We start from the raw sequence: 26783 nt of genomic DNA, 5'->3' as shown, positions 1-26783 counted from the left end.
TTATATTATATTATATCAGGCGCCATGAGCGCCTGACTTGGCGGATACCGGCGCTATACAAGACTTCATCATCATCATCATATTATATCATTTTATATTATGTCATATATCATATTTTATATCATATTGTACTACAATATATTATATTATATTATATTATATTATATTATATTATATTATATTATATTATATTATATCATATCATATTATATCATATTATATCGCATCATATCATATCACTATATCATACGTATTCATTACATATCCCCTTGGTGGAAGGGCATAAACTTGAATTTTTCATAAATGGACTCTGAACACTCACTGGTAGGCCCTATCAAAGAGCTATAACTTCAGCTCTTTCTTTGCCAGGGAGGTAGAAGAGAAATATCTTCCACCTTCCTGCTGGCACTATGCAGTTGTACACAATCACGATAAACGACGAGATACGCCACGCCCACGTCGCAGCGGAGTTTGTGTCATGTGACAGGACACATGACCACGCTATGTAAACTTATAAACCGCGGAGCTGGCCATGTATGCACGTATGCAGTGCATGCTAGTGTAATACTAGATAGCGCAACAGCGGGAAATTATTATTCACAAGTACTTTCCTGGCGAAGCTATTGATGGTTTCAGCATAGCAGGGGAGGTGTGAGAGAGAACTTCTGGGACACACCTGAATGATCACATCATATCAACCAACTACTTCTCGCCGGGGGTGAAAATATCCAGGTGTCTGTAGGTTTGATCTCATTGAATGAAGCCCGAATCATCAGTCATGGTCTCGAGAAAGAGCGCCGCGTTGTTGGTAGAATGGCTCGTCATTCTTGTCGGATGTCAAGTGATTTTTGTTAGGGCTGCTGACACACTTCCGCGTGCATTCCGCGAGCCAGACTCTCTTCTCATCAAACCGGCGATACCTGTCCCAAAGGAACGAATAACAGCTGAGCTGATCCAACCAGCTCGACCCGTCACTCAGCTTTCCAAGCAATCTGGACCTGGGGCTGCCAAAAATGTCCTCGACGTGGCAGAGCAAAATTCGGCGACGAAGTTTGTCAAGTTGGCTCTTCAAACGTCCTGGTTGTCGCAGACCCTGGTAAACAGCACGGGACGCGTGACGGTGTTTGCCTTTTCCGACACTGCCTTCGATAGGAGCTCGGCAGCTTTGAAAGCAGCCCTGGCCGATCGCTGGACGAGGGAGGCCATAATACAGTATCACGTGGCTGTCGGCGCCCACATGAGTTCAGACATAGCAATCTTGAACAAGGACACAGCATTATACTCGCTTTTCCCATCCCCTCCACTGAGTCAAAGTACCTCCTACCAGCCGATTCACATTGATAAATATCATGTCGAAAGCCAAGGCTCTCAGACAACGGTAGGCTGCTGCGCATTATCTTTTGTTTTTTCCTTTTAATCTTTAATTTTTTTATTTATTTATTTATTTTTTTTAGTAAAAAGGCACATTGTAACTGTATCTTTGTAAAACAATATCTCCTCAGTGTGAAATGGTTGAAGTCATCGTGCAGATAAGAATAGAGTTTCTTTTGAACACAGTACTCGTACCGGTACTGTATATATTGCCTTCATATTAATACAAATGTACAGTCAACCTTTTACCAGTTGTATTCATATGAGACTATGTTCTATTAATATTTAATACATAAACACACATATGTATATGTTTTGTATTACTGTTGATATATAACATCATTTGCATTATCTATCTAACCTCCCTCCCCGCTTTACACGATCACTGATTGCCTTAGCTACAGCATCTTTTTGATGCCATGTCCTAAGCTGTAGAAAGCTGACCAACTGCTCTTTGCCACAGCATATAGTTGTTGGCAGTCATTGTGCATGGTTCTCAGTTTTCCAGTGGAAACCATATTTTTGGTTGCTGGTCACATTCAAAGGCAGGTCACTAGGTAGTCACTGCAACAGCTTTGAGTGTGTGCACTATGCGTATATATATATATATATATATATATATATATATATATGTGTGTGTGTGTGTGTGTGTGTGTATCCCTAAAGATATATATCTTGAAAGATATATGAATGTATTATACATATCATACTCGTATCAATTTATTTTTTAAATTCATATTAATATGTTCATTATGATCATACAGTAATATATGTCTCAACTGGTAAGGTTGAGATAATGGTATTTTCCTGATAATGTATTCATTTGGAAAATCCTATCTGTTTGTTTGGTTTTTGTAACTTGAGATGTGTTGAAGTAACCAGCCAATTTCCTACAATACTAATTACATATTGTCAGTCTATGCACAAGAGACTGGTTTATAGAATGGACATCTTTTGTATGAAGGTGGACCAGACTTCCACTGGGATGTAATATCAAGGGAGACTGCTTGAGGATTTAGGTGGCTGATACAGTTTGTACCTGCTGGTCACCTTGCTTATTTCTCTCCTCTTGCACACCTTACATTAAGTTTATCTTGCACAAAACATGCTCAGTGCTATAATGTGCTCTTTATTCCACGCCGTTTTTGACATTCTAGGTTGTGACAGCAAGCGGCGCAAAGGTCACCACCCCAGACTTGATGGCAAGCAACGGAATCGTGCACGTGATCGACAAGGTCATGTACCCTGTGCCCACTGGTGCTGATATGGCAAGATACGTGCAGGAGGAGCCCAAGTACAGCAAGCTTTACGCAGCACTTGAGGTAAGTGAGGGCAGGTCATGACATCATCCCTTCATTAGATTTAAAAAATGGCTGATATCACTTAGACAAAGATTGTATAAATTTGTGACTTTTATCCAATTCTAATTAAATGTTCTTTGATCTGTTCGCATGTAAGAATTCACCCTGTTAAAGTCATGGAGTTCCCAATGGTTTTTAGTCCAAAGAGTGAGTGTACAGTGGCACACACTTATTCCTCATGCAGAGCAAATGTGAGCAAAACCAAAATATGTGTTGGTTGAGCAGAAGGCAACATGTTAAGTTTTATGGTGTACACACTAAAATGCCAGTGTTAATTGAGGGGCACCAGAGAAGAGTTGTATCAAAAGAGGGCTTACCTTGAAGCTTGGGTGAGCATCAAGCCCCAGGGGGCTGGGGATGTAATATTTCCCTTTTCCTTTTGTGTCATTCAGTGAAAGATAGTGCCAGTGGAGCATATCTTTTCATGCCTTGAAATGCCTCGTTAACTTCCGTTTATTTCAATGAGCTGGCAATGAACTCATTCATTGATACATTGAATGTATTTAGTCAATTCAATGTTGTCAATCAATTTACAAAGAAAATGAGAAATAAAAACAAAAAGAAAATGACTTGTGCCATACCATGGAATAATCATGTATTTTGAAGGTGGTTTTTTTTTGTCAAAAAATGACATTTTTGTTCTTGTTGATTACTCTAACAGAAAGCTAATCTGACCGCTGCACTGTCCACCCCAGTCTTTAAACCCCTGACCTTGTTTGCGCCAAATGATGCGGCCTTTAACAAGCTGACCCCAGACCAGAGCAAGCTCCTTCAGAACACGACGATCCTGAAGCGCGTGCTCACCTTCCACGTCGTGGCCTCGTCCGTCTACCGGGCAGCCATGTACGACAATCTGAAGCTCCACTCCCTGGAGGGCTCCACCATCTACATCGAAGTGGGGCAGGGCGGGGTTGCATCCCAGGGGCAGATGCTCCGCAGCTTTGACACCACGGTGACAAATGGCGTGGTGCACGAATTGGAGGGGGTCATGTTTCCCGTGCTGGTGGATCATGTCTCCAGTGGTAGGGTGTAATGTGGTCACCTTTTTGGGAGCTGTGTAATTACATTTGAGTGACTAAATTCGGGTCTATTTTTTATTTTTTTTTTATTGCTCGCAGTACTAGTACATCATACAAAAACATGGAATCTTTTAGAATTTGAGCAATAGAAGAGCCAAAGATCGTTACCAAGTAAACCAAGGAGAAAATCTTTCAGCTTACATGAATGTCCGCTTATGCTGAGGTCAACAAAATAATGAAAGAAAAGACAAGAACAATTTAATTGTAGACTTATTCATTGCATTGACCCGTGGGATTCTTTGACTTATATGATGTTGATTTGTGCGATGTCTACTGTATTAACCAAGAAAGTATTTTGCAAGATAAGGAGTTCCTCTCTGTATAAGGTAGTTTTTACTGGTAGTCAAAAGAATTGCAATTTATATTGAATTAGATCACATCAGCAGTAAAGGTGGGATGCTCCACACAAACACTTACATCACACATCATAGCAAAGCACAATTGCTTATGTGTAGTGCTTCACATGCCATGTAGATGCATCTTTGGGCAGCATGAGACAGACAGTACTCAATGTGAAACACCATCACAACGCCAGCCTTATTTTACTCATCACTAGCTTGTATCATACGATGCAGTATGATACAGTGGAAACTCGATATAACGAGATGGTCGGGACCGAGTCATTTTCCTCGTTATAGCCGATATCTCGTTATATCAGTAGGCATAAAAGAAGGCATAAAATAAAGACATTAATTTGCACATGTGGGACTACCCATTATATTTCAATCAATACTGATAATTTGATATTGTGTGTGAGGGAATTACTCACCTTTATTGGTAAGAAGATGTTTTTCGCCAAGGAAATCCAATATCAAGGATGTGTTTCTTATTAATTGTAGATGTTTGAATTTGTAAATTTATATAGCTTGCGATTGTATCAAGATCGTCTGTGGATTGGTATGTGGTTATCGTATGGGTGTGTGTTGTGTGGAAAGCTTGAATATGGTCTGCACAATGCTGTGTGTGTATGTGACACATTCTGTATGTACATTATGACTGCGTGTGTGTGAAGACGGGGAATTCCCTAAGGAGAAGGCCAATCACAGCATCAGATTGCCTCACACCTACTATAAAACGTCATGATGATGTCATGTATACATATGGCCGCCCCACCACATTTTCTGCATGTATCAGTGTGCGTGCACACACACACTTCACACGTACGACATGCAGAGCTAGCTGGAGAGCACTGAAGAAAATGATTATGTGTGTACAGGACAGTTTTTGGCGCATCAAGCTTTACAATCTCGGAAGATGATAGCACAGGCGAAGTAAAGCTTTACCGAAGGCATTTTGCTTTACCTCGCTATAGCAGGTTTGATTTACTATGTTTTTCTTTGTTTGGAAGTCACAAAATTTATCTCGTTATAGCAGTTATTTCGTTATAGCCGATCTCGCTATAAGAGTAGCATTTTACATAGACTTGTGTGGAAGGAAATTTGGGACCGAAAAAATTTCCTCGTTATAACCGATATCTCGTTATAGCAGTGTTCGTTATACCGAGTTTCCCCTGTATACCAAAATAAAGGACAAATACTTGTGCAAATTCATGACTGGATGCTCAATGAGGGAGCATTCTCTGAAATTTATTTCAGCTTCACATCTGAAGGCATTTCCCTCTCATCTTGAGGGAAATTACTGATAAATGTCAAAATTTTGAATCCATTGTTACCCCATAATAATGAATGGACTTACAACGTAGTACTAGTTTAAGCTATGGCCTGCAAGTTCAGTGTACTGTGTCTGTTAAAAAAAAAACAAACACACAAAGCAAGAGCTTATTCATACATGTACATTAGTTTCCCAGTTGGAGGTTCCTATCTCAGTTATAATACACTGAATGTGAGGGACCCTTTTGATATTGAGTTATGCTGTAAAGATGGAATACATTTATCATTTGGGTTGCAATGCAATGAGTGTTCAATTTAACTCTTTGGTGGCTCAAAGGTTGTAAGGGTGCGAGTAATCAAAATGAAGTTGATCTGAGCAGGTGAAGAATTTTGCTGATTGTAAGTTTGATTACACATTACTACGGATATCTGTTCAATTAAAACACATCATATTGCTTCCATCTTGATGCTGGATAGATACAATGAGATACTAGTTTCTGTTTCTGTTGAAAATCAATACAGTAGATCTTGCTTTACTGGCCATTAGGTTTGCTTCCCGTTTTGCTCAGTGTGTATATTTCATAAAAAGCCGACATCAAGCAACATTCTTTAATACATACTTGACAGCGAACAAAAGATGATTAACTGATTCGATGAAGACATGCATTTACTGACAGACTAGCTAAAAACTGAATGATCCTCCCATTGACACTGAAATGCACTATTTAAGGTGTTTTGGGGCATGCAGTGTGTTAGGACCAAGGGCGTACCGAGGGGGGGGGGGGGGGGGGGTGTTTTGGGTGTTCAAACACCCCCCTTTGCCAAAAGGGGGGTGTTTAAGGTGTTCAAACACCCCCCTTGGGCAAGAGGGAGGTGTTTGAGCTATTCAACACCCCTCTTCAGCAATGCTTAGATGTTGACAAATGAAACAAAAGCTGTCTTCGTGACCGCTTTTATTTCCGTTTTGAATTCCGCATTTCCTTTCTTTTGCGTTCATTTTTTTCTCTCTCTCTTCCTTGTTTTAATGTTTGTGTGGATGATGATACATTATGGAGTTACATAATATCATACGCACCAAAGAACTCGTGTACAGTACGTGTTAATACTACGTTACTGCACCGCGCGCGAAGCTGACGCGCAAACAGAAAACCAAATCAAACAAGATAAAAACAAAACATGAATTCCATGTTTTGTAACGCTGAAATATACAAATTTTCGGCTCGCTCGCTGCGCCCGCTCGCCAAAATTTATCCAAAAAAAAAAGAAGAACAAAACGTAATGATGACGTGGAAATATAAAAATTTCGGGTCACTCACTCGTAGTAATTTAGAGTATTTTTCCAAGTCCTTAGTTTGTTGGCATAAATCGTTATCTATGAAGCCGTCACTATCCCATCTTGATTAGAATTGTAAGATTTAATAACCAAAAAATGACAAGAATTCCATGTTTTGTAAGGTGAAATACAAAAATTGTCGGCTCGCTCGCCAAAATTTATCAAAATTTATCAGATTTTATATCACCCTAAAAAAAAAAAACCTTTTAAGTGCTCGAAAAAGCACATCAAGTGGACTTTTTTAAAGTCCCTATATACCGGGATGGGATTGGGGTTGAACACTGTTGGTATAAATCGTTATCTATAAGACCGTCACTATATCTTGATTAGAATTGTCATTCGAAGATTTAATAACCAAAAATGACAAGAATTCCATGTTTTGTAAGCTGAAATACAAAAATTTTCGGCTCGCTCGCTGCACTCGCTCGCCAAAATTCTTCAATATCTATTACATTTAAAACACCCTCAAAAAGACCCCTTCTATAAGTACTTGAAAAAGCACATCATGTGGACTTTTTTTAAGTCCCTACCGGGATGGGGTTGGACACTGTTGGAACAAATCGTTATCTATAAGGCCGTCACTATGATTAGAATTGTAATTTGAAGATTTAATAACCAAAAATGACAAGAATTCCATGTTATGTATAAAGCTGAAATATAAAAATTTTCGGCTCGCTTGCTGCGCTCGCTCGCCAAAATATATCAAAATTTAGGGTTGCCTATTTATACATTTAAATCACCCTCAAAAGACCCCTCTTAAATTTATCAGATTTTATATCACCCTCAAAAAAAAAACCTTTTAAGTGCTCGAAAAAGCATATCAAGTGGACTTTCGCTCGCATTTAATCGTTATGCCATTCTCCTGATGTTACTGCCAGCAACTGCCAGCAGTTGCACCCGGTGCGCCCCCTCCCCTTAATTTCTAAAGCGAAAAAATATAGCTTCCAACGGCAGTTTGGGGACTTAAAATGTCAAAATTTTCAAGCTCGCTCGCTTCGCTCGCTCGCATTTAATCGTTATGCCATTCTCCTGATGTTACTGCCAGCAACTGCCAGCAGTTGCACCCGGTGCAACCCCCTTAATTTCCAAAGCAAATATATATATATATATATATATATATATATATATATAGATATACATATATTATTATACATAGCTACAAACGGCAGTTTGGGGACTGTAAAATGTCAAAATTTTCAAGCTCGCTGGTCATACCTCCCCCAATCATGAACATAAACCGACACCCTTGACGACCAGTGGCGGATCCAGGGGGCGCACCGGGCGCCCCCTCCCTCCAATGCGAAAAAAAATATATATACATGTAGCCACAAACGACAGTTTTTGGACGGTAAAATGTCAAAATTTTAAAGCTCGCTCTCTTCCCTCGCTCGCATTTAACCGTTATATTCCATTCTCCTGATGTTACTGCCAGTAATTGCCAGCAGTTGCGCCCGGTGCGCCCCCGCCCCCCCCCCCCCGAATTTCCAAAGCGAAAAAATATAGCTACAAACGGCAGTTTGGGGACTGTAAAAATGTCAAAATTTTCAAGCTCGCTCGCTTCGCTCGCTCGCAATTAATCGTTATGCAATTCTCCTGATGTTGCTGTCAGTAATTGCCAGCAGTTGCGCCCGGTGCGCCCCCTCCCCTTAATTTCCAAAGCGAAAAAATATAGCTACAAACGGCAGTTTGGGGAATGTAAAATGTCAAAATTTTCAAGCTCGCTCGCTTTGCTCGCTCGCATTTTATCGTTATGCAATTCTCCTGATGTTGCTGTCAAATTGCCAGCAATTGCGCCCGGTGCGCCCCCTCCCCTTAATTTCTAAGGCGAAAAAATATAGCTACAAACGGCAGTTTTGGGACTGTAAAATGTCAAAATTTTCAAGCTCGCTCGCTTCGCTCGCTCGCATATGCAATTCTCCTGATGTTGCTGTCAGTAATTACCAGCAGTTGCGCCCAGTGCGCCCCCTCCCCTTAATTTCTAAAGCAAAAAAATATAGCTGCCAACGGCAGTTTGGGGACTTAAAATGTCAAAATTTTCAGGCTCGCTCGCTTCGCTCGCTCGCATTTAATCGTTATGCCATTCTCCTGATGTTACTGCCAGCAACTGCCAGCAGTTGCACCCGGTGCAACCCCCTTAATGTCCAAAGCAAATATATATATATATATATATATATATATATATATACATATATTATTATACATAGCTACAAACGGCAGTTTTGGGACTGTAAAATATCAAAATTTTCAAGCTCGCTTGCTTCGCTCGGTCGCATTTAATCGTTATGCAATTCTCCTGATGTTGCTGTCAGTAATTGCCAGCAGTTGCGCCCGGTGCGCCCCTCCTCTTAATTTCTAAGGCGAAAAAATATAGCTACAAACGGCAGTTTTGGGACTGTAAAATGTCAAAATTTTCAAGCTCGCTCGCTTCGTTCGCTCGCATTTAATCGTTATGCAATTCTCCTGATGTTGCTGTCAGCAATTGCCAGCAGTTGCGCCCGGTGCTTCCCCTCCTCTTAATTTCTAAGGCGAAAAAATATAGCTACAAACGGCAGTTTTGGGACTGTAAAATGTCAAAATTTTCAAGCTCGCTCGCTTCGCTCGCTCGCATATGCAATTCTCCTGATGTTGCTGTCAGTAATTACCAGCAGTTGCGCCCAGTGCGCCCCCTCCCCTTAATTTCTAAAGCAAAAAAATATAGCTGCCAACGGCAGTTTGGGGACTTAAAATGTCAAAATTTTCAAGCTCGCTCGCTTCGCTCGCTCGCATTTAATCGTTATGCCATTCTCCTGATGTTACTGCCAGCAACTGCCAGCAGTTGCACCCGGTGCAACCCCCTTAATGTCCAAAGCAAATATATATATATATATATATATATATATATATATATATATACATATATTATTATACATAGCTACAAACGGCAGTTTTGGGACTGTAAGATATCAAAATTTTCAAGCTCGCTTGCTTCGCTCGGTCGCATTTAATCGTTATGCAATTCTCCTGATGTTGCTGTCAGTAATTGCCAGCAGTTGCGCCCGGTGCGCCCCTCCCATTAATTTCTAAAGCGAAAAAATATAGCTACAAACGGCAGTTTGAGGACTGTAAAATGTCAAAATTTTCAAGCTCGCTCGCTTCGTTCGCTCGCATTTAATCGTTATGCAATTCTCCTGATGTTGCTGTCAGCAATTGCCAGCAGTTGCGCCCGGTGCTTCCCCTCCTCTTAATTTCTAAGGCGAAAAAATATAGCTACAAACGGCAGTTTTGGGACTGTAAAATGTCAAAATTTTCAAGCTCGCTCGCTTCGCTCGCTCGCATATGCATTTCTCCTGATGTTGCTGTCAGTAATTACCAGCAATTGCGCCCAGTGCGCCCCCTCCCCTTAATTTCTAAAGCAAAAAAATATAGCTGCCAACGGCAGTTTGGGGACTTAAAATGTCAAAATTTTCAAGCTCGCTCGCTTCGCTCGCTCGCATTTAATCGTTATGCCATTCTCCTGATGTTACTGCCAGCAACTGCCAGCAGTTGCACCCGGTGCAACCCCCTTAATTTCCAAAGCAAATATATATATATATATATATATATATACATATATTATTATACATAGCTACAAACGGCAGTTTGGGGACTGTAAAATATCAAAATTTTCAAGCTCGCTCGCTCCGCTCGCTCGCATTTAATTGTACAATTATGCAATTCTGATGTTGCTTCCGGCCATGAGGTGCGCCCCCCCCCCCCAATGTCTTGACCCACGGTACGCCACTGAACACCCCTCTCTAAAAAATCCTGGGTACGCCTATGGTTAGGACATCCTTGGCTATGTAAATCTATACTTGGCAACTTTAATTAAGTATAGGAATTGATCGACAGCTGTTGAAGAATATATATGTCGGTACTGAAAAATTGACTGAAATGCTTTGTGTACCATATTAGTACTATGAACTCTTACATTACATCAACCCTACTGAATCTGTTTTTCTTTTCAGTTTTTTTTCTGCCTGAAAATGTTACATTTTGATAGTATGAATTGATCTTGCCATGTATTTTTTTTTTGATTGATTAATGTACATGATAACTATTCGGTCTACACACACCATCTCCACTAATACAGATAGACTCTTTGGAGAAGAGCAATGACCTTGATGTTAAATTGTTCATTTCTCTGTCATATTGTATAGTACTCAACCAACAAGGCTAAACTTTCACTTTTCATTATTGATTTGACATTATAGACAATTTGAAATGTGCAATGCTATGCTGAATGTTTTGTATCTGTTTTCTAATCAAGTGTCTCGTAAATAAATTCCTTGTGTGAAGGAAAAAGGAGCAGCGGTTACCCCATTAACTTTTTCCTGTTCTCACTATTGATAAGTATGGCAGTTTGTGGTACACATATTTTTTTTTCTCTCTCTCTCAGTTTCTCTTTCACTCATCAAGTCTAAGAAAACATATCTCTTTGGTTTGATTATCTCTTTATTTAATTTCTATCATTATTTGCTGGGTTGTTGTTTTTTCACTCAAGGCAGAATAAAAATGTCCTTTGAGCTTTATTCAAGTCATACAGTGCACTCCCGTTCTAACAAACACAGTTACACTGTATAACAAAATTCTGGCCACAACAAAGTAAAAATTCAGGCCCCAACATTATCAGCTCTGTATTTTTTAATGGTTTATTTTTTCATATTTTATAAATCACAATATACACCTAAAGAGAGTAAGCTGCCAGTCCCGAGGACGTCGTTGTAACGCGAGTTGACCGTACTATTGTTTACTTGGTTGTAGAATTGTTGAAAACCTAAAATTTGCTAAATTAAATCTGATCCCTTAGTTCGCAGCTTTTTAAAATATGAAAGTGAAAGTTTCTCTTACAAATTTTTTCCACAAATTCAATAAATATATCCACTTCCATCCAATCTTTGTCTGATCAAAATTCATTTTCCAATTCAGTGGGGGCAAGATGACAATTTCTGTTCACCCAGATTTCATGGATTAATCCTGTAAGTTTGGATCATTTTCTTGCACATTATGTATGTTTCCCCAGAAGATGTGACTGGAAAATATATCAAGAACAAAGTTGATATTATATAAAAGGGGCAAAGCAAGGGGAGAGCTTGAAGAATCGGAGAGACAAGAGTGAAAGAATAGCCTTGCATGGAAGAATATAATATTATTGTGGATATAACAGAAGAGATTCAGTGTTCTTATGCATTACTAGAATGGTAATTAGGGTTTGAGCTTAAAGGGATGGTATAGTTTGGTTGAGATGGGGATTCAGATATTAAGTTTTTGCAAGATAATCAGAAACCACTAACACATATTTGAAATACAGTATTAAAAGCATACATGCACAATTCTAGGAGGAATGAATAGTTCATTTGATGAATATTGGTTTTGAAATGGCCGAGATATTCAAAATCAGAGTGGTCGAAATAAAAGGTGGGTCTAACCTGTGATTTGGACCACTTTGCTTTACATTGTTTTTGGACATCTCGGCTATTTCAAAACCAATTTTCACCAAATAAACTTTTAATTCTTCCTAGAATTTTATGCTCTTCAGTATTTCAAATAAGCGGTTTGTAATTATCTTGCAAAAAGCTAAAATCTGAATCCCCGTCTCACCCAAAACTAAACATCTCTTTAACCTATCTTTTCACACATTACACTCGTAAAGAACAACACGGGCAAGAGAAGCCACTGCAGATGCAAGTGTACATTGTAATACATGTATGTGGTAACCAAATTCATTTTATTACACGGCTTCACATGCGATAATTGTGTAACAGCCACAGGATATCACCATTTGCTTCTGCTGACATCACAAAATGGGGTTTTTGCTTTGACTGTAGGGTCACACTTTGTCTCATTATCACTTGAGCCTGGTTCAATGTACACTACAAGGGTAGCATGAACACATACCATTCATTTGCTGTTTGTGGCTGTTATTAAAGGTAGTGTAAAAAAGGGAGAGCTGAACAGACTTGTCCAAAAAAAAAAAAAAAAAAAGAAAGTGCTCTATGTGTACATTTAATACATGTATAATGAACATAAATTTATCGTGTCATGATTTTAATTGAATTCACAAATTTTGTTAACATTAGAACTCGTATCTGGGAATAACTTTTGATACTGGTACACCTTAAAAAATGAATTCTTGTCATAATGTAGCTAACATTTCCTGCAGTGCAGGCCACAACGATGAGACAGAATGCTCATGGATTACATGTACAATGTATCTCCGTTCCTTACAAATGCCACTCCCCTGCCATATCAAATCCATCCCCCCCCCCCCCAAAAAAAAGGACTGCTGAAAACAAACAGAAATTTCTGAAAATATAGTAGAACGTGTATACATAAATACAAAATAAGAATACTGACTGCTTTCAGAAACAAATACCAGTTTGAAAAGTGATTTGTTGTGTGACCACTGTCGGGCTGCGTGCGGCCAATATTACCATTTGCGCATTGGCAAATTGAGTAAAGTAAATTGTGCACGTATTGACCACCAAGAAGACATATGCTGGCCTCTGCCTTTAACTTGTGGAATTGATACCAGTACCTGCCTTCTCCTATGTTAACATACAAGGTAGAAGTGACACTCCATTTTCAGGAGTGACCAGTACCCCCCCCCCCCCCCCCCCCCAACCCACACTCAGAAAAATAAAAATGCTGAATTATGTACACAGTACACATACACGTACTTATCACATCTTCAATACATTATCTCAAAAGCTCTCCCCTTCCAACTCTGTGCAGAAGATGACCACGTCTTTGGAATCCTTTTTAGACATATCATATTCATCAAAGTAACTTGCAGAGGCAGAATTTTCATGCCACTAGCACCCCCGCATCCCCCATGATGCTAATAATCTTTGGAAATTTCTGTACGAGTGTGGCTGCTCACATCTTCCCTGCAGGTAAGAAAGGGTGACGCGGTGCCTAAGTGGGTTTGAAGGGTGTAAAGAATGCCACAAAGGAGGAAAAAAGGATGATTATACAATTCATAATACATTCTTAAAATAATCATTACACCAATGTGATGCCAGGCAGTCTAATCAACATAGAAGTCTTTACAGTTTCACTGTGAAATTATGTACAACAATAAACATCAACAACTTTAAATAAATCCTTCCATATCTGAGTTGCTCTTTGTGAAGATAATAATATGAATCTTTCAAACCAATTTTGAATCATTTTTTTAACACCTGATTAAGTGGTCTTCAACTAAAATGTCATAGACAGCATACAATATGAACCTAGTTTTTACATTCTTTTTCACATCCAGCATGTTCGACAAGTCATCTATTCTCATTTGAATATTAACTACCTTTAATAACAGCTCTCTTTTTTTAAATCATTTCCACAACTGCTAACATAGCATTTGGCAAAAATGTAAACAAAATTAGTAATATCACCCTAATGCATTCGAGGTAAAAGATTTACTGTACTGCCTGTAGTCTTTCAAAAAAAGTATTAAATCACCACATAAACCATATTGGAACAAGTAAATAATATATATATTTATATATATATATTAAGATACCATATTTCATTTACATGAATGGGTTTTGCTTTGTGTCACACTTACACACCACATCACTGATCATTTTTATAAATTTATACATTTTACATACAAAGCTAACAAGTTGACAACAGTGCACCATTGTTTGCAGAAAATAAACCATATGAAATCACGTTTCCACCTTTTCATCTTAATTTGTACATTATTTACATCCATGTGTATATTCATACCACACTGTGATAAGGCTTTGACTCATCCAGGAGGAGAATTGACTCAGCTTCGCATTGCAGGCCTACTTATCGGGAGGAGGTGATACTTGGAATTGGCCAAATATCACCCACTTTGCACGAAGGACAAGGAGGAGGAGGAAGAAGAGGAGGAGGAGGAGGAGGAGGAGGAGGAGGAGGAGGAGGAGAAGAAGAAGAAGAAGAAGAAGAAGAAGAAGAAGAAGAAGAAGAAGAAGAAGAAGAAGAAGAAGAAGAAGAAGAAGAAAAAGAAGAATATGGAACATTTCTGTCCTGGCTATTCATGTCAATCATTTTTGTATTCAAACTGACATATATGTGTGTCACAATTCTTCAGTGCAATGACCACTTTTTTGTGATAGACTTCACTTGACATGCATACACACACGACTTACGTCTTTAGATGGCTCGTATACACCATCTACAGCTGAGTAGCAAGAGGATTCCAACTTTGTAGATACTGTGCAGTATAAATTCACTTCTGATGCTGTATTCATGAGCTGGCGGCAGGCAAACCAACAGGATATTTCTTCTTTTATAACGCATAAATTCCAACAATATCATCCTTGAATCAATTCTGAATAGAAATGCTTGGATTCTTTTTTTATGTTCATCAAAAGCATATACACTGCATCAGTTATACACTAGACCACCATTCTGATGTTTTAATTCATTTTCTTCCACTGAAGGTTGATATCCTGACCTATTCATATTTTGTAACAGACGCTAGGTGAGCATGACATTATCATTACCATAATAAACATCATCATATCATATCATATCATATCATATCATCATCATCATCATCGTCACTATTATCATCATCATCATCATCATCGCTATCATCATCATCATCATTGCCATCATCATCATTATTATCATCATCATCAACATAAGCTCCACCACATTGTTATCAATATCATATTCTTTGGTGGTTTGACAACCCAAACAAATCTGCAAATCTGTCACAATCAATGTGGCACGACCATCATATTAATATCACCATCACCACAACAGATGACATCATAACCGTCTTCATCATATCATCATCATCATCCAAAATATCATAACTATTACTGTTTGGTCATTACATTGTATTCATCAATATCTAGCCACTTTAAGTAATATGCTTCCAAAGCTATTAAAGTTATTCACTGCATAATTCTTTGAGGGCCCTTGGTTTTCCCACCCTTTAACAGTCAAATAAGATGCAGGGGGGGGGGGGGGATCTGGTTTCAAGAGAAGGAAGGGGGTGGCAATGTACACACCCTCGAAAGGAAACATTTCTTCCAACAAACCAACTACAGTCAAACCCGTCTACAGTGGCCACCCATAGGAGACTTTAAAAAAAAAAAGTGGCCGCTGTAAACAAAGTCTTTAACATGGCTTTTCTCTTGGGGGAGGGCAATTTCTTTAGTGACTGTATAAGGCAGGTGGCCACTATAGGAAAGATGATTGCTAAAGGCAGGTTTGACTGTTGCTGTGCCAGTCATACGAACCACAACATTTTATATTGTCCTACTGATGGGGGCTCGGTTGATTGTTCTGTCCCATTTGATTGCAGAAAATATATCTTCTACTTGGGAAAAAAAAAATTAAACATCTAAAAATCATCAAAACCTGATGTTTTCTATGAGCCTCATACTTCTCTCTTCCTACAAGGTGAGTGAGAAAAAGACCATTTTCACACAAAAGTATTCCAGCTAATATGTGACATACTTTTGACATGATTCTATCAATGAATATCATGAGCATGTAGATTTGCATTACTAACCAACTCCATTCATCCAACAAAGTCCATCATCAAATTTGCTATGTTTCCTTCATTTCAAACTAAATTTGGATGCATGTAACAACTGCCAATGAGAGTCCAGATATGAATTGCACAATACTCCCAGTCCAGGAGGCGTAATACAGACATAAAGAAAACATCCGCATTGTGACATATTTGTTCCAAAACACACTTTGTTCACTTCTCCTGAGGGTAAGCACTGTGGCACAGTCTGATAATTTTTCTTGGCAACATTGACTCACTTTCAATATCCAATTTAAAGCTTTCAACAACAGCTCTTTAAAACTTGCTATCAAAGTGTCGTAGATTAACCACAAGGTATGAAAGGTGCAATGAACACAGATTATTTTGAAGAAACGTGTTTATGTAGCTTTGTGTTAACAAGTTATCAACAGAGAGATGATCTGTTTGCAACTTCTGAATATAAAATTAGTATCTATAAGATGATTGGTATAAACAAGTACATATTGAATATGAATTTAAAGAAAAATGGTAAACTGAAAATGAGTACCGTGTTGCACTGGTGGTTAGTAACATCAGAATGTCATGTGATAACCAATTTAAGTGGCTGCAATTTCACTACGGCACATTACACCACTCCCAACATTTCTGAAAGAATAGACAAGAAGATACAGGGATGATATCTTGTATTTTACAACCCTGTAGTATCTTGGATGTATTTCTGCCTGAACGAATAAACCAAACAAATGAATAAATGAATTAAGATTTCACATACTTTTTGGATTGCCTAAATCACTGTCAGGAACCCCTATGAATATTCCACATAAATTAAGACCGGAAGGTACAAGTTATTTCAGCCACGGCTCCCATCACGACGTTCCACATTCTGAGCACATGGCACATTTATGAACACGACAATGGCAGATTTATCGCGTAGTCCCACGCACTCGAAAACAGTGCTGTATTTCCCTTATGGTGCATTTGACCAGAAAATTCATACTGTCTCCTGTCCATTTTCTCACATAAAGTAGGTAAGCCTTTCCTGATAGCAGGCTCCACATTTGGACATTGGTTCCACTTTTGTTCTCTTAACCTGCTACTTGTACACCTAGAAGAGCAGCATTGTAATACTGGCAAGCATTCTAACAATAAAAAAAAAAGGTATGAAAGAAACGAAAAAAACAACAACCAATAACATGAATAAAGTAAAAAGGTGACAAATAATTTGATGTGATGTCCATAATGGCTATGCAACATGTTTGACATGGCATTTAATTATTGCTCAAATTTCACACATGAACGTTCAGTCTTGCAGCCGTCTTGGCACAAAATACACAAACAATGATACAGCGCATGATAATGCTAAATCAGGCTGACACGAATGACTAGGTGCCTACCTTAACCCTCAGCTACAGTACTTTGGACCCTATGTGCAGCCAGGCTTTGGCCAGGTGAAAATAATATCTTTATATAAGGAAATGCTGAATGCAAGTCTCGCTATCAATATACAAGCTATCATACATAACATAAGCTGCCCGACTAAGCATTAAATCATTCCTCTGTCACCTCTTCTATGGTGGAGACATAATAAGCTAGGAGTATAAAATAACAAGAAACATTCTGCACACCTGTAGATCTGTATATAATGTGCCTGCACATACACATACTTCATGAACATACAATGTACTTGTGATATACACTCCATTTGAACTCAGGTGAGGAAAAAAAATGATTCATACAGCATAACCAACCACTGAAATGCTTTACAACAAAAAACATTAAATAATCACAGTATATATGTACAAAATGATACACAAAAGTAATGACATAATCACGGATGGTTCAGTATACAAACTGTTATTTTTTCTTATCTGAAAAGAAAACAAAATAGTAAATGTCATCATATCTACCTTGGTAACAATAAGACTATAAGATACTCTTGATGCAAATATCTTGCTATTCAAAGAAAAATTGGAATAAAAACAGCAAAAAGTTCTTTGATAGCCATATCCCATCAACCTCATTGCAAACCTCTGCAATCATATTTCACTCATTGACTTTGTGCGCACTCACAGTTGTTATTGGGTGTTTGTTTTTGTTTTTGTTTTTTGTTTTTTTAATCTGTCTGTCTTCCTTATGAGAAGCAAAGTGTTTATCATTACTGAATTTAATTTTCAATGGCCAGGTCGGGTTACACCACCGAAACAGGAATGAAAGGGTCATGGTTACATGAGACAGGGATCAAACTAATCACTCTCTGTTCTTACGTGGTCTATCAGACAGACTTCTTTCAGTCAAGCTTGGAGTGTGCTTTCTCCTCTAGTGCAGTGAATTTCAAACTACCTCACTCGTCCACATTCAAGATGTCTTGGAAAAAACACTGAGAAAAAACAAATGCCTTGACGATATGTAGTTAGCAATCATGTCATGTTGCTTCAACAAAATCTTGTCCTGCCCCAAAACTTTCTCTTTAGGTGCACAACAAAGGACAGAGCTAACCAGAACAGAATTCTTAATTCTTATCACCTCTGGGGTTCCCTATCCCTTGCTTGTTATCTTCATAGTTTGCAGACATGTCTGATAATATACTACAATGTTGCGGCACAGCTCATTTCCAGCTGTTCCATTTTTGTGTTTCTTGTGTCCAAAATGTGTGTACGGCCTACACTTGATCTTTTAATATAAATGTAGGTTAGGCACAAGCTGCGGACAGATTGTAAGAAGCGGCGGGGGTTAGCATGGATTAGCATTGCAGAGTTGGCATCTATGAGCTATGAATGATACCATTAGTTCACTGTGGTGAAAACAAGAGATTTCTACATGCAACATTCTGAGGTAAAAAATAAAATTTCCGCTGATTATTACAGCACCTAGGACATGCTGAGTAATGTAGATAAAGATATCAACTGCTACTAAAACAAAAAAGACTTCACCATTGATGAAATGTTTGTCCTTAGCACTAATCAAAAGGTAAATATTTCTTTTTTTATATCTCATTCCTTTCTAAACTGATTTTATCAGATAAACTTTGAATTCCTCTTTGAATTGTATGCTCTTTCACATTTCTTTAGATGTTTCTCATTATCTCACACCAAAGTTGGAACCTGAAGCCTCATCCCAACCACAACTATACCATCCCTTGACAAAATTTTGTCTCTCTTGATTATTCAATATTGCTTGAAAATTTTACTTCATGCATACAGTTTTCATAAATAAGTTCTCTGAAAATTGTTTTGTACTAGTTTCATATGTTGATAGGACAAGTATACTTAGTACAAGGTGTTTATTGTGTGACCAAAAAGTGACAATAGCATCTATGGGCAAAGTATCTGTGTAAAGCTCTCACACATGAAGATGGCAACTGTCAAAACTGGATCAAATGGAGAAACATGGACTTTCTCACAAATACAAACAATCTGTTCATCTTTGTCTCCTTTTTGAGAGCAAATTTTTCTTATTGAATTTTAATTGAGATAATCTCATGGCCTGGCAACAAAAATATGAAACTGTGAACGGAATTGCTAATTTGAGATTTTCAACAGCCAATTTCCCTTTCAGATACGTCAGTATGTAACCCCATGCTTCTTTACCAACAACTTTGAATGTTACACTGTACTGCCTCATAGCCATGAAATCGCATAGCAGCTTTATGATGTGATACCAGTGTTTGCTACAAGCACATCTTTGCTAAAAAACATCACTCATGATTGTTCTGTCGGCATAAGCATTTTTACCGTTTGACTGACTTTGAGCATGCAGAATTCCAGAATAAAGCTGTCACTAAAAATCTGGGTTAACATGTCATGTTGCCACTTGATCCAAACATAGGAGACACATCATCAAACAAGGAAAAGTAGAAATTACGCGGTGCGTAAAATATGTCCCCGCCGGAAGTAGCATTTAGTAGCAAAATGTACCATATAGGTAAAAAGATCAAGGTCAAAGGTGAAAGAAGTCAAGGGTCAAAATTCTATGTAGAAGTTTTGAAGCCCTCACCTAGTGCCATCACATAAAGCAAACGAAATCGAAATCGGGTTAGAAATGGCGAAGGAGTAGCATTTTGTAGCCAATGTACCATATAGGTAAAAAAAATCAAGGTCAAAGGTCAAAGAAGTCAAAGGTCAAAATTCTGTGTAGAAGTTTTGAAGCCCTCACCTAGTGCCATCACATAAAGCAAACGGAATCGAAATCGGGTTAGAAATGGCGAAGGAGTAGCATTTGGTAGCAAAATGTACAATACAGGTCAAAAATCAAGGTCAAAGGTCAAAGAAGTCAAAGGTCAAAATTCTGTGTAGAAATTTTGAAGCCCTCACTTAGTGCCATCACTTAAAGCAAACGGAATTTAAATCGGGTAACAAATGGCGAAGGAGTAGCATTTTGTAGCAAAATGTAAAATATAGGTAAAAAATCAAGGTCAAAGGTCAAAGAAGTCAAAGGTCAAAATTCTGTGTAGAAGTTTTGAAGCCCTCACCTAGTGCCATCACATAAAGCAAACGGAATCGAAATCGGGTTAGAAATGGCAAAGGAGTAGCATTTTGTAGGCAATGTACAATATAGGTCAAAAATCAAGGTCAAAGGTCAAAGAAGTCAAAGGTCAAAATTCTGTGTAGAAGTTTTGAAGCCCTCACCTAGTGCCATCATATAAAGCAAACGGAATCAAAATCGGGGTAGAAATGGCGAAGGAGTAGCACTTTGAAGCAAAATGTACAATATAGGTCAAAGGTCAAGGTCAAAGGTCACAACTGAAATTCTGTATAGAAGTTTCAAAGCTCCCATGTAGTGCTATCATATAAAGCAAACAGAATCAAAATCGGGTTAGAAATGGCGAAGGAGTAGCATTTTGAACATTTTGATCACACACGGACGCACGGACAGACGGACAGACGGACACACGGACACACGGACACACGGACACACAGACACACACACGTACGGAGCCCGTTTCATAGTCCCCTGCTCGAACTCGTTCGGCGGGGACAAAAAGTGACTCTTGGATAGCACAATTAGTTAATGACACTCGACCTTGCGTTTTGATGAGTGAATCAATGACAGAAGCACAAGTCATTGTGATACCATCTAATGAATTCCTGGTAAGGGTTGCTTGCCATGAATATCGCTCTAAAGGACACAATGAAAACATTACAAAAATGTCTCAAGTCCATGTGAATGGTTATTGCATGCAAAGCAGGCATGCCATGCATTGCATACATTGCAAACAGTGATACCACTGATGTTTTGGGGGTTTTTTTCCCTTTTCAGTCACTGCTTCTAAATGACAGCTGTCTTAAGTATGAGCATGAAACCAAAAGATGATTCACATTGGAGATGCAGATGCAACACGGACGGACAACAGAATGTTATGGAAATTTTTACTTTTCACAATTCATGACACATTACGTAGCAGTTTTTTCAGAAAGGGGTCACTGGTAATCAATATATTCAAAACTTGGACTCTGAGAAAGCCCTTCCTCATACACAGTGTGTGGGTTTTAGGATGGGTAACATGATATCATATACCTGGGGAAGGACTAGGGTGTTTCCTTCTTTGGCAATAGCACAAGGGTGTGACAACTCGGGACTACACTGGGTTTGGGATACAGGGTCAGGGAGGTTCACTTAATACACTCTACACATACCATGCTTGTTAGATGACCTCATGCCACTATATGGGTTGGGATTGGTAATATCAAGCATCTGGTAGTGGCAGAGAAATGCTACATCCTGCACTAAATGAGAAAACTTCTTCAGCTGTCGAGACGAAGGCTACACATCTACTCCACCTGCAAGGATGGTCCGATGCAATGGCAGGGGTCCAGTACGGAAAGGAGTCTCAATTTGTCGCCCCTGGTCCATAAGATGACTTGATTCATGACTATGACGACTTGCAAACGTCCACGGCACAGGAAGCAAACGCGATCACGCATATGACCATTTGTGCGCTCGAAGCTTGGCGGCACCCTGACAAACACACTTATATGAAGACTTTACAGAACGATTCAGCGACAATATGCAGAAAGTGCTTGCATTTCCTTAGCACTGGAGTGAAGGCTAGCCCGCCCCTACGATTGGTGCCCCCTCCTGGCCTTATCTGGCCCCACCAGAAAAATTACCGCCAGGTAGACACTAGGCCACTCATAGCCAGACACTTCCTACATTCCCATCAATCTCCGGCTCATCCCCTTTGTCTATGTCACAGCTCTGAGGAGTCCTGGCATCATCGTTGCCATGGGAATCACCATTTATACCAATACACTCTCCAAGGGCATCCAGTCCTCCCTTTTCCCCTGGTGTCAGATCCTCGGCACTTTCGCTATCGATGATGCCCTGGTACTCGGACAGGTGGTAGGGCGAGTCCCTTGCAGGATCCGAGGCGCTTTTCCGCGGGGAGGACTCGCTGTTAGTATCTAGGGTGCTGCTTCCGCTGTAAGAGTGGGGAGGGGAAACAGACGGGGAGGTCATAGTGGGGGACGTCGTCGGGGTGGGGTTTGGGGTAAATGGCAACATGGTTGTTAGTGTGGGTCTGTTATTTTGAACGTAGCAAGGAGGAGGGAAGGGGGAGGAATCGACAAAGCGTGCAAAATAATAGGTGCAGTGCAGATGGAAGGTGCTCGACAGGATATGGATAAATAACAAAAAATATAACAGGAAGCAAATGCACATAAATTTCCATAGTTTGAATGGAACAAATCAAAATGTGATTAAAAAATTAAGAGAATAAATAAAAAGAATTTATCATTAGATAGGAAATGGAGGGCAGAGGTTTGGTAAGACCGATTGTATGGAATGTTTGGTGGAAAAAGATTTCAAAATAGGGCCATGTGAGAGAGATATAGAGAAAAATAATAGAGGGAGAGTTGGGTGTTGAGGGAAGAGAGGGGAGAGAGAGAGTGTGTGTGTGTGTGAGAGAGAGAGAGAGAGATGGGGAGAAAGGAGATGTTGGGTATTAGATGTCAAAATAAAGTGATGCTCTATTCTACTACACACATACATACAAGCATCAGCACTTTCGGCACAAAAAAGACAATTATCTGTTTTTGTTTTCTTATTGTTTTCATATTAACATGACTGATTTCATGATACTCTGGCTCTGGTTTCATGAGTACCAGAGTCAAACATGTTGTAATCCATCCTAATAAACCATACCCTTCACTTTATATGATTTCAGTAGTAAAAAACAAAAATTAAAGGACTTTGCTTTTCCTACTCAATAATAATCAAGCATCTACAATCATTGGTTTCTTTATTTTATGACCAGACTCTTGGAATGTTAAGAAGTGGTAGCAATCCCACTAAATACATTTCCCCCTCCTTAATTAGTTCATTACCACATAGAGCCTTCAATAAGAGAACAAAAGCCATTGCTAACTACTGTGCAAGGGTTAAAGGGCATGGAGAGTGTACATTAAAATAAAGCACTGAAATAGAAGAGTTTAGAATACTTGCATCACACATCTAACATCATCTAGCATCAGTATCAATGAACAGTATGAGTTAGATTGAGGTAAAACAGCTTGGATATACTGTGACAAAGTGAACAAATGAAATGGCATATATCAAACAGGGATTAGCGACTCACAAGAAGAACAAACTGAAGAAAATGCAGAGTCCATCTTGAGTCTGTTTAAGATCAGCTTTTAAAAGCATGAAGACTAGATGCATTTCCGTGTATAGGTCAGACTGTAAGAACTATTCAATGAGCTATTCAGGGATATCACCTGGGATGTATCGGGCACTCACTAAACTTTGATGAATTAAGAATTTGCAGTAAAAATATTGACCAGTTAAAAAGACTTCAGCCTGCAAAGTTATACAAAGATTCTTTCGAGATATTGCATGCCCTAATGGTAATATAAAAGCTGTTTCATGAATCATGACAGCAAAATTTGATTATGGTGTTACCATGAGTAAATGAAAGCAGAATTAGTTCAATGCAACAACAGAGTTAAAATGGAAATGCAAAGCAGTGTGCATTATGACATTTTAAGAATGATTTCTTGTAAAGTGGAAGAATTCGATGATGTTATGAACTATATGCATGATGGGAAAATACAACAAATATATTTGACATTTCTCAACAAAATGCACTTTTTCAATTGATTTTCAGATGACGATGATGAAGATTTGTTATCTTACGTGAATCAGATTTTGATGGCCAAGGAATAATAGAACACCTCATCATATCTCCCTTCACTGATTTTGTGTACAAAGCAGCAGAGAGCCACTCCACACCTCTTGCTAAAACGGAAGTCTGTAACCAAAGTATTATCTGGTATCTAATGTACTTAATCAAGGCATTGTCAGGGTTAACGGTACCAACTGACTTTGACTGAATCTTATCCAGTATTTCAGTGATAAGATACACTGTTTGATCGGGAGAGTCAGAATAAACCTGCATAGAGAAGGACTAATAGCATAAGTACCCTGTCATGGCTTGTCCTGGTACTTGATTTGATTGAATCAAGTTTGACAGAATTTTCACTGAATGCTTTTCCTAATCACTGACTGAAAGGCAGACTGAAAGGTTGTGACATTGTCCCTTTGACCTTTGACCTTCAGCGTCATGATTCCAATTTCAACCAGCCCATCATTGCATGGCTTAGCATACCTGTATAGATTTTCTATGTGATATCTTACAAGTCGCTGGCAATTAGTCACAGAATCAAAGAAAAGATGGACATAGAAATATGGATTAATAGACAGATAAACAAAGGTAATGACACAACATCATAGAGACTTCAGGGCCAGCCAGAAACAACAACAAAAGCAAGAACAAAATAAATCTAAACATCTGCACTACAGTATATCTTGTCAAGAAAAGAAAACTGCCACATTTATCATGTTTAGATAGGAGGATTGTACTGTACATGTGAGTATCTACTCAGTCTGTCTGACAATCTCACAAGCCATTAGGAACAAAATCAGTTAAGGGTGGCTTGTAAGTCAAGGTACCTTGAAGGCGTCTCGATCAAGTACCCAACAATGACACTGACACACTCTCATCATTAAGGGCAGCTTCTCAGAAACATAATACGTAGAAAATAATCAGACGTGAGAACAAGTGGGGACCAATGTTGAATTTGAAATAACATTCGCCAATCTTGTGCATTAGATTATTTGCACATTGCATCATGGATAGAAGAGATTTTTTTTTTTTTTGACCAATAGCAGACATTTGAAAGAAGCGAGACCTATTTCTTTACTTCGTTTTGTTGATGTCAGTATTTTGACATACTCAAACTACCCTGTGTCCCCATAATAAGTGTCCTATAGATCCAAGAACACAATGGCAAAAGTTCCTCTCAAATGTTGTTTCAAATCTGAGGTCAACATATCTCATACATTATAACACAGTGATAACCAGTTCGAGATTTTTCCTCCATTTATTTCTGAACAGTATTACCTCCATTGTCACTTGCAGTTAGAGTATGCATTCCACGCTATGACATCAATATTGACTGTACTTAAAGAAGCTAGAAGCATCTACTAAAAGCTAGAGGTATGTTGTGATTTTCATGATTGAGAAAAAAGAAATTGAGCCAGATGACAGAGTATCATTCCCCCTTGTTCCTAGGCCAATATGAAATGGCTGACACTCATCTCAACACAAGGAGAGATCAATTTGTGTCATCCCCCGCTCTCCGAACCCCCTCTGTACTTTCACGCGCTCTCCCCCTCACCTTTGCGTAAAGTCAACCGTTTGTTCTACTTGAGCAGCGGAGAGTTTTCTCTCGAGCTCCTTCATGGCCAGACTGCCGGCATCGTCGGTGTTGATGTTGACGTCCGAGAGGGAGGCCTGGTCCTCGCTGGTGGCCGTCACGGTTGTCGTGGCGGTGGTGGTCGTTACTGTTGTCGATTGCTGCTTCAGTCGGAATGCGGTCTTGGCAGGCGAGCTTTTCTCGCTGTCCTGTGCCTCTGTGACTTCCACAGCGGGCGTGTAACCTGATGCCTCCCCACTGAGGGGTGGGGTGCTCGGGACTAGGTCTGGTCTGGGTTCTTTGGGTCGAGCTCCTGGCAGGAATAAAAACAAACAAATTTCAACAAAAAGTGACAAAAGAGAATGCACATAATACCACTTTTCTCAGCTTATATACTGGTCATGTCATCATACTCCATGATATTTATCTTTCTATACTGACCTTCCTCTAAACTTACTTAATGATCATGTCAAAGTTTATCACAAAGATTTAACAAAAAATCAACTAGTAACGTGTTTTCCCTAAATTTTGTGCCACTTAGTCTTCATGGAAAATGATTTACGTATCGTCGCTGGGGCAACACGACCTCTTGTAAATCTATAAAATGTCAAATGTTCAGGAGAGCAAAAAAACATGGCAGCCAAATCACTACATGAAATGGTATAGCCTTTCCTTTCACATGCCGTGGTGGCTTCATTTTGGGGGTAAGACAGGATATCACTTAACTGATTATCTGACCATTAATCCAAAAAAGTCATTTTCATCAAAATTTGAGATACAAGGTCTTGTCACCCCAACAACGATATACATTGTATTATCA

At 39.0% G+C, this 26783-nt stretch overlaps 2 protein-coding genes across 4 annotated transcripts in view; one reads left to right on the top strand and one right to left on the bottom strand.

Annotated features, from left to right (window-relative positions):
* The first annotated feature begins 713 nt into the window (after positions 1 to 713).
* On the top strand, positions 714 to 4387 carry LOC139722521 (uncharacterized). The gene is made up of 3 exons (XM_071633809.1): positions 714 to 1378; positions 2529 to 2693; positions 3394 to 4387. The coding sequence occupies exons 1-3, from the start codon at positions 758 to 760 to the stop codon at positions 3763 to 3765; spliced, it is 1158 nt and encodes a 385-aa protein (XP_071489910.1). The 5' UTR covers positions 714 to 757; the 3' UTR covers positions 3766 to 4387.
* A 16971-nt stretch (positions 4388 to 21358) lies between these two features.
* The window catches only part of LOC139722567 (phosphatidylinositol 4-phosphate 5-kinase type-1 alpha-like), a 59224-nt gene continuing 53799 nt past the window's right edge, over positions 21359 to 26783 (bottom strand). For 2 of the 3 annotated variants that reach the window (XM_071633856.1, XM_071633857.1), the window contains 2 exons: positions 25946 to 26276; positions 21359 to 22689 (listed from right to left, as the gene is read on the bottom strand). In XM_071633856.1, coding sequence (XP_071489957.1) covers positions 22401 to 22689; positions 25946 to 26276 — 620 coding nt within the window. In that variant the 3' untranslated portion in view covers positions 21359 to 22400. Of the gene's footprint in view, positions 22789 to 25945; positions 26277 to 26783 lie in introns of all 3 variants that reach the window. The other variant, XM_071633858.1, reaches the window with a different exon arrangement.

Source organism: Diadema antillarum, unplaced genomic scaffold (genome assembly GCF_040938485.1).
Source record: "Diadema antillarum isolate AM-2024a unplaced genomic scaffold, OU_Dant_1.0 scf00000167, whole genome shotgun sequence".
NCBI lineage: Eukaryota > Metazoa > Echinodermata > Echinoidea > Diadematoida > Diadematidae > Diadema > Diadema antillarum.
Note: the sequence above shows the minus strand (reverse complement) of the source record. Positions and strands in the feature narration are given on the sequence as shown.

Coding starts and splice junctions, on each gene's coding strand:
- LOC139722521 (XM_071633809.1), top strand. CDS start 758: ATGAAGCCCGAATCATCAGTCATGGTCTCGAGAAAGAGCGCCGCGTTG. Junction 1,379..2,528: donor GCCAAGGCTCTCAGACAACG/GTAGGCTGCTGC, acceptor TTGACATTCTAG/GTTGTGACAGCAAGCGGCGC. Junction 2,694..3,393: donor AGCTTTACGCAGCACTTGAG/GTAAGTGAGGGC, acceptor TTACTCTAACAG/AAAGCTAATCTGACCGCTGC.